General features: G+C 38.8%; 1 protein-coding gene across 1 annotated transcript in view; it reads right to left on the bottom strand.

The window, feature by feature from the left end:
• HPGD (15-hydroxyprostaglandin dehydrogenase) overlaps positions 1–9,469 on the bottom strand; it is a 60,688-nt gene that overhangs the window by 6,922 nt on the left and 44,297 nt on the right. The window contains exon 5 of the mRNA XM_025202409.1: positions 8,699–8,795. Coding sequence (XP_025058194.1) covers positions 8,699–8,795 — 97 coding nt within the window. The remainder of the gene's footprint in view (positions 1–8,698; positions 8,796–9,469) is intronic.

Here is a 9,469-nt window from a genome sequence, read left to right as displayed (position 1 = left end):
TTATTGTCCTTGATGCTCAAAGCTAGCTGGAGTTCAGTTGCAGCCTTGGCTTTCCTGGTCTGCTCCCTACAGGACCGGACCAGTGCAGAATAATCCTCCTTGGAGGTGACTCCCATCCTCCATCCTTTGTAGGCCTTTCTTTTTAGCCTCTCCTTGTAGGGCCTGCCCTGCTGCCCCCTGATAATGTGAGTGGCCCTCCTCTGGACCCTCTCGATGCTGTCCACATCCCTCCTGAAGTGCAACTCCCAGAACTGGATGTAGTACTCCAACTGCGGCCTGACAAATGTTGCATAGCGGGGGAGGATCACCTCCTTGGACCTGCTCGTGATGCATCTATGGATGCATGACAAGGTGCGGTTAGCCTTCCTGACTGCAGCCCCACACTGGTGTCCCATGTTAAGTTTGGAATCAATAGTGATTCCAAGATCTTTCTCTGCCTCTGTGCTGACAAGAATGGAGTTCCCCAGCCTGTAGGTATGCTGCTGGTTCTTCCTCCCCAGGTGCAACACCTTACACTTGTCTGTATCGAAACCCATCCTATTCTCATCTGCCCACCTCTGTAACCTGTCGAGATCTAGTTGTAGCCTGTCCCTCTCTTCTAGCGTGCCCACTTCTCCCCACATCTTAGTATCATCTGCAAACTTGAACAAGGTACTTTTCACCCCCTCATCCAAATCGTTGATGAAGATATTGAACAGTGTGGGCCCGAGGACCGAGCCCTGGGGAACCCCACTGTCCACATCTCTCCAGGTCGAAAATGACTTGTCCACCACCACTCTCTGTGTGCGGCCCTCCAGCCAATTTTTGACCCATCTGACTGTGTAGGCGTCAACACCACAGACGCCTAATCTTTTAATGAGAATGGGGTGAGAGACAGTGCTGAAGGCCTTCCTAAAGTCCAGGAAGACTACATCCACCATGACACCTTCCACCAAGGCTTTTGTGACCCGGTCACCTGGTGTCATCCTGTTGAGACACTATTTCTTAAATGGGAGATTTAACAGTGACAGAAGAAGCATAAATTTTAAGGAACAATTTAAAGGAGACAGATTCATAGACATTAGGGGCTGAAAGGAATCTCATGAGATCATTGGGTCCAGCCTCCTCGCTATAGGTGGGAAGTCAGCTGGGATCAAATGACCCCAGCAAGAAATAAATCCAGCTGTTTTTTGAAGGAGTCCAGAGTAGGTGCTTGCACCACCTCTGTGGGGAATCTGTTTCAGACCCTGGACACACACACCATAAAGAACATTTTTCTTATATCCAGTCTAAATCAGCCTTCCTGGAGTTTATGGCCGTTAGACCTTGTTATCCCTTGGGGAGCTCTAGTGAACAGGTGTTCTCCCAGCTCTTTTATGAAGTTGTAGGCTGCCACCATGTCCCCCTGAGACTTCTCTTCTCCAGATTGAAGAGTCCCAAGTCCATCAGCCTCTCATATGGCCTTCCCTCCAGGCCTTGGATCATATGAGTGGCTCTCCTCTGGACCCTCTCAAGCTTCTCCACATCCTTCCTGAAGTGAGGGGCCCAATACTGGATGCAGTACTCCAGCTGTGGTCTCACCAGGGCTGAGTATAGTGGGAGGATGACTTCCCTGGTTTTGCTTGAGATGCATAGAGAAGTGACTTTGCACATCAATCATAAAAGCAGCACTGAGAAAGGCATGCAGGACTCAAACTAAGAAAGCATAATAAAAACAAAAGTAAAAGAAGAGTATAAAGGGCCCAGTGGAGAGAAATTCTGAAAAGAGGCAGCAGAAAAAAAGGACAGTAGAAATGCCTGCAGTGGAGAACTTTAAATTTTTCTATTGAAGATTAAATAAATGTGTTGCAGAAGATATCTTTGTACAATACCTAGCACTGGCCTGTTACAATTTGCTGGAAAACAATTTGGTAGTGAAAAGATTTTAAGTTTGAATTTTAGATGTGAATTCTAGAAAGCAAGCTAAGTAGATAATTTTAGTCATTGAATTTTATGTTCTTGGGTAGGGAGTGTGTGTGTAATAGGGAGTCAAAAATAGAGGGGACTTAGTAGGCAAGCCATGCACATAAGTTTTAACTGGATAAAGAGGGAGGAATATTTTTTGAGAAATTGCAGGGAAAAGAACCAATGTGATTTGGCAACAACCTTGCCAAATCGGGAAAATGAGGGAAAAGAATATGATGTCCAGGTTGAAATGCTGTGATATGAAGTGGTTAGAGGAGGGCTTGATTCATAGACTTGGAAGAAAGATTAGGAGATCAGGTTTTGCCGGACTGAGAGCAGGAGAATCAAGATGAGATGACAGACACATTATGAATCTATGTAGTTCCATGCTTATGCTAACAGCTTTAGTCAGAAGTGTGCTGGCAAGTGCTGTAATTTCCAAGTGACACACAGTATTGTAACCTCCAGGTATAAATTATGTAACTAATAAGTAGCAAAGTACAGCTTGTCCTAAAATTAGAGATAAGATTTGGAGGTGACGTCATAAAACTTGAAGGCTTATATCAAAACTTGGATGTCCTTTAGCTCCTACAGAACCATTCCAGTCCGAGTATAAGAAGTCGTATTTGTTTTTTCCTTTTATAATTCTAAGTGATATAATCCCCCAAAGCTGTGACTCACTGAAGTAGAGAAGAGACATGCAGGAACCTATACAGTACCCAAATCCTAACATGGGATTTCAGTAAGGATTAATTGGTGTCTAGGGCCTTATTTGTACCCTCTGTCCTGGAGGTAAGTTCCCTCAAAGGAAACAACTTCCTGAATGGACCCAGTTATAATTGTAAACCTGGTACAAAAAAGGTGATGTTTCAGCTTAAAATATACCTCTGTCTTTGCTATTTAATGCTATATGTAGTGACAAAGCACTTTTATTAGCATTGCTCAGTTTAGGGAAATAAATAATGTGTTACAATAACAGGTAGCTTTTTTTAATTTTTATTTAACTTCTTGTCTTAGACTAATGGAATTGCATTTGAGGTTTGGGAAGTTGTTAAAATGGATGCCTCTACCCCTAGAGTTAGAGAGCTTACTTTATGGACCTCCATCTGTCATCCCTGGCACCTTCTGGGAAAGAATCTCAGATCCTTCTGTCTTTATGACTTCCGATAACTATGAAGTAATGCTTAGATGTTTTTATCTTGAATTTTTTATTCTTGGTCTGTTGAAGAGTCAGCACTAGCTACCATCAATCCAAGCAACAAAATCCAGGTTATTATCCCTTTTATCTGTTTAACAGTAAATGGTAATGCACATGCAATAAAGGAAAAGATGATCCTTGCCGACTTACGATTGAAAAGACATAAGATGTATTTGGAAACCCAGATTTTATTGGCTTGTTAGGCATTTACTTGACATGACAGATATATCAAGAAACACACAGAAGAAAAGCATGACTAAGGGTGGGTCAAGTGTAATATGGCACAAAACCTCACCTAGATGTCAAAAGATGGTTCTGATAAGTGATTTCTTTTTATTCAATGCTTGACCGGGAAAAAAAAAATTAATCCAAACCGAAATATTTGTTTTTGGTTTGTTTGTTTGGGGTTTTTTTGCTGGGAAGAAGAAAAACCCTGAAAAAAATTGCTATTTCAGGCATTTTCAGCAAAGCAGAAGGATGGACATAAAGAGCAAGAATTAGTCACCCTTACCAAAACACCATTTCCTTCTACCCAATAGCCCAGTGGTTGAACCTTTCACTCAGGACGAGAATTCAATTTCCTCTTTTGCCTGAGGAGATTTGAACCCACATTTAGCAAAATGCTCTGACCACCATGCTGACCACCAAATAAAGTGTTTGCCAAAATCAACTTGACCTCCCCAGCAATAAGCCTACTTTTCAAAGTATCTATCCTTTTGCTTCATCTTCTTATTCATTGGCAAGCTGGCAGAGACATAGCTGTCACTCTTGTTTATACTCTGGTTCTTTGGTTGTTAAGGTGTCAAGGTCACTCATTACTATATTAGACATAATGTCAGCCTTATAATTGCATTTATTTATTTATTATGGTCAATAGTTTTAATTAAAGTTCATGGTCTACTCATTGAGAAATCAGCATTGGCAGTAGGAGCTGTATCTCAAACTAGCATTTGTTGAGGCCAGCCCTTTACTTCCATCTATTGAAGAGGTCTGATGAAAACAGAAATTCCTACTAGGTACAGTAGGACAGACATTACCTGAAGGGGATTTGAAAATGCCTGTCTTTCTGAAAAAAAATCTATTAGCATTTAGATGGCTTTTCCACCCCGCTTTTTCTTCTTCATGACTGCAGTTAGTCAGCCTAAGATAAAATGTAATTCCCTTTACTCATAATCTTAAAGTTGTTATAATTCTATAATACAAGTATGTGGATGATCATGGCTTAGCATGTTGCTAAGGATAAGAGTCAAATTCTTTTGTTTGACAGAGCTTATGTTGATTTAATGGGAGCTTTGAGCTCAGCAGAAGGCAGCACTTAGTACTACTAAGAATGTACTTTGATAGAGATCTGTCACCACTCAATAGTAAAAGTAGCACAGAAAGCACATTGCTAGATATATATTCAGGTTGTTAATATATTCATTTTTAGTGGGTATATATATGTTTATTTATCTTGACTATCATACACTGTCTTCTATTTTGCCACGTTTGTACAGATCATAAAATAGCTTATGTATAAATCAGATAAATCAAGGATTGTTAAACTGATGGAATTTATTTAGAAACACACTATTAACTGGTTCTGCAATTTCCTGGAAAAATGGCAGTATCACTAGCTTTCCATCATTTGCATTTTTTTTATATTTTATAAAACATACTTGGCAAAGTCTCTTGGCACAATATTGATTGTCAAAAATAATATTAATATGATGAATTGTTGTGAATTAGAGAATTAAACATTTCCAGATCACAAAACAAAAGTGCCCCTTATCTCCCACAGACAAAAAGCTGGGAAAGCAAAATGGCCCTGCCATATGTTCGGCAGGTCAAAATAACCCTTCTGATCACCAAAAAGACATCTAACTAGAGAAACAAATCCAAGAGTTGATGACCTCATGGCATTGCCAGAGGCTGCATGTTATAAAAGAGTCCATCAAAGGTTCAGGTTTAAACATACCCCACCGTAGTTTGTTCCCCACTGTGTAGATTATATTGTAAGGAGGTCTTGTTTAATCCAAATAGACATCAACTTCACAGGACTTTCAGCTTCTTGACTTTCAGGAAACGTTATGACAATAAACCCCAAATCCCAAATACATATACTTTGGACTTTGTGTCTCCCAATGCTGTTTCCTTTGGTTTCCAATCAGCACATCTTCCTTTTCCCTTTCCTCTCTGTGTGTAACAGTTCTTTTAAAATGCAAATCTACTCTAATCCCATAATCATTTATACGTCTCCTTAATTTTGCTCCTGACGTATGCTACCAATGTATGACTGTAAAGTGAGGCAAGTATGTAAGCAATTACAGAGACCTGATTCATTATGCTTGTCTTGTGAAATAGTATGGGCATTGTCCTCAGGAGAAGCAATCTGCAGAAAAATCACTGCTTTGGAAAATGGTGTTACTTGATGGCATGCTTGAATTCAAGTAGTGGCAAACTAATTTTAAAGCTGCATACCAGAAGCTTATAAAAACATTAAATACTGAGATGACAGTTCTATTTTACCTACTGGTTGACCAAAGTGCAGCTTGTAACGAACTCTACCTGACGAGAGTATAGGAGTGATTCCATTACTGCCTTTGGGTGAAAAAATGCCTGTGCTTTAGGCATAGGATCTGCATATCTCTGGCAGGCAATCCACTGCTTTAAAGGGGCACTTAGATATCTAGGGGTAACAGTTGAACTTAAATAACTCAGGGTTGATTGCAAGCTGCATTTTGGTCATCTGCTATGTGAAACACAATTTTATCAGGACGTTTTATATCATAGCTTGCTGAAAGCATAAACATTTCAAAGAATTACCAAAAAAGTGAATCAAAACACTAATCATTATCATCATCATCTCCCTCTCTCTCTCTCTAGCCACACATTCTCATAATATATACAAACCAACTGATCACTGAGGTAAAATCAGTGGTTAAACTTAGCATCATGGCTATTTTCGATAGGTTGGCATATAACCAATTTCTATTCAAATTACAAATGGCAAAACTATATAGCAATAGTTTTCTACAAGAGGGTTTAAAATACCTTGCTCTTTCAATTTAAATTTATTATAAAACATTGCTTTAAAAGCTTACAGCCACTGGCCAGCTGTCTTTTTATGGGACCACTTCTGCAGTTACACACACAAAGCACCCATTATTTGAGAGATTTAGTGGTATTACTTCCTCTTGATATGAAAGCACAATTCTCATGAAAGTTTGCATAACTTTTAGAACTTCAAGAAGGCAGTGTAATCTAAAATAATAAGGAGAGTGTTAAGGGTCAGGTGCTTTTAAATTCTAATCTTTTTTTTTGCCAGCGACTTTGTGATATTTGAGTCAGCTTTGTAATCCTTGTCTGCCTCTGTTTCCTGACTTACTCCTACCTCTCAGAAGTGTTGTACAGAATAAAGGCTTGATGCTATAATAGGTTGAGCAGTCTGGCGCCAATCCAGCAAAATACTTAAGCATGTGCTTAGCACAGCACATGAGAGTAGACCCAGGCACGCACTTTGCAGAATCAAGCTCCAGGGGACGATCCCTCACTAACTCAAATCACTGGCATAACTCCAGCATGGTGAATTGAATCCTGATTATTCAATCAGGGTTTGAATACAGTGTGTTATACAAGTACTAAATATTTCTGGTTTTACTGCAAACAAGAGATAAGAACAACAGCTACATGTAGAGCTTGTCTAATGAAAATTTCCAGGTGAATGAAAAAAAAGAAAACGAGAGAAAAAAGCTTAATGATCAACAGAAGCTAACTCTGTTGAGAAAAGAAAACACTCACCAGTGAACATCAAACAATAAATTGATGGAAGTTTTAAGTTTTACATATGAATTGACTTCAGGCTTAGATTCTTTGATAGCAAAAGCAAGCACATAAGTAGGGCGGGGGGGAAGCCTATATCAACTTTTAGAATGTGGATTTTTTGATGTCATTGAGCACAATTGCTAAGCACATGCTAGGCAAAAGCAAACAAAACAAAGTACGCTTTGTTTTTTGAAAGAAAAAGTCATAACCATTAGAGTACAATGATCACATTTTTTTTAAAGTTGAAAGTAAATAAGTAACACATTACCTGATTCATTAAAAAGATACTTGTAGACTCTTATTAAACCCAGACAGTAAAAGTAAGATTTAAGGAGTTAAGATCCTGCAGGCCTGGTGCAGTTAAACTGTCACGTACTGTCGCATCAGCATACTAAGACTTTTGCCTTCCTTTTCTTCTTTTCCCAAGTACCAGTGTTTAATTGGAATTGTTTAATTTTTCACTAGTGCTGATGAGCCCTTGTGTTACAGGAGCAAGTTCCTTCCTTGTTGATGATTTTGAGCTTAATCCAATACACACTGAATTCAGTGGAGAGAATCGTATTGACTTGACTAAGTCTTGGATCAGATTGCTTAACCAATACTGATTTAGGGCTACATGAAGACAGTTAATAGGGGGGCAAAAGATATATAGGGCATGTGTGTGTTTTGTAAAACTTGGTAACTTTAAACACAAAGAGACCCAGATTAATTATGTAATTAAAGATAACTTGTTTCCTAACCTCACAGTTGCCCTGGTCTATAGTGGGAGTCTGTGAAATTCAGGGTATCCAACAGGCATCTATCCAATCCATTCCACCCTGCTCCCCATCCTGAAGTCAGGGACTGTATTGCCAGTATGCTGTGTTTTTTTGTTACTATCATTATGATCATACTTGTTTAGGAGCCTTAGTCATGTTTATTTTGCTACATGCTGCAAAATCACAGAACAAAATGACTCTACCAAAAAGATGACAATTGTAGCACAAAGCAAGATTATATTTTAATCCCAATCTGTTTTGAGTAATATGGAATAGGCTATAATCACTGTTGACAGGACTAACTCCTGCAAGTATTTTCCTAAACATTTGCTGAAGGATGAAGTCAAAAGGAACAGTTTTCTACCACCTCTCTCAGCTGCCACAATGTAGTGCACCACAGAGGGGTTTCTACAGAGTTAGATGAAGGACTGAAGTGCTGCATTTGCTTCAGCTTCTTTCCCTTTTTTGCTTTTTGTAGAGGATTGTGTGGCACTTTCCAACCCCTTATATTTAGTGGCCAATGGCTTTTTCATCTATCAAAAATGTGATGATTTTTGCAAAATAACCTAGGATTAGTCCTTTGGGACTATACATATTGAAGACCACTTTTTATGCACAGCATCATTCAAATTTATTTTTGTTGTCTTTGCAAGATAAAGTGTTAGTAAAGAAGTATGACTAATTAATAGTATTTAATTGTTATTCAATGTGCAACATTTCTGAAATCTAAAGGGAAGTGTATCTGATTGCATAGTTATACCATGCTCATTATTATGGCATCTGAAACTAACTGTACAAGAAATTACCAAGCTCATAATTACGTGTTCCAGTTCTGAAAAATTGTACATTTGAGATTTGGAGGTCCTTGCTATCCAAGTAAATATTGTTACAGGTTTGAAGACTCCCCCCCGCCCAAGTCTTTAAGAAAGAGAAAAAAGAATAAATAGTAATTATAGATTTATTTATTTTTAAAGTACCAAAAAAGAACAAATGTTTAGCTAGAAGAATCTCTTACCTGCCATAGATGATATATTAATAATTACACCTCCATCACCTCCATTTCCTTTTCTCATGTACTCCAGGCCAATGTACGTTCCTCTAATCACGGAAGTCTGAGATGTGAAATACAAAGAGGAAGAATTCTAAACATTTCCTTTCTTTGCTTCTATTAATTTGGGAACTGAAGATTTTTTTTAGTGTTGGTGTGCGAAGTAGTGAGGCTCTTCTGTTATTTATAATTTGAAGATACAAGATACATGAAGAAACCCATGTTGAGCAGCATTACTGCTGCTACTGAGATTATTGGTAGCACTTATTTTTTTTCAGTAGTAGATAATCAATCTAAACAGCAAACACACTGAAGCAAATGCTTTATGAAGTACACAATACGCAAGTAAGTACTTAATTATTAATATGCTACACAACTGTTTGGCCTAAGGATGAAAACAATCAGCATATTAACCTTTTCTCTGGATTTAATCCTCATTATTAAAATTGACTAAGCACTGATAATGTGTTTTGCCCTGTATAACATATAAATAATAGAGTGAATCCTGAGAGGTCCTAAGCATTTGAAACTCCTATTGGCTTCAGTGGAAATAATTAGGTGGTGAAAGCTGGCTCTGGTGGGATCCTTGGGCTAATGCCTTGGAAATACCAAATGGGGAACCCAAGCATAGGGGCTTCAGGGGCCCAATCCTGTGCAGCCCAAGAATGGGAATTTCAAGGGCATGCAGGATCAGGCCTCTGAAGCCCCAGGAACGCCTGTTGGGGTGGCTGGAAAGCA

Source organism: Alligator sinensis, unplaced genomic scaffold (genome assembly GCF_000455745.1).
Source record: "Alligator sinensis unplaced genomic scaffold, ASM45574v1 scaffold211_1, whole genome shotgun sequence".
NCBI classification, from domain to species: Eukaryota; Metazoa; Chordata; order Crocodylia; family Alligatoridae; genus Alligator; species Alligator sinensis.
This window is presented reverse-complemented; position numbering and strand designations above follow the sequence as displayed.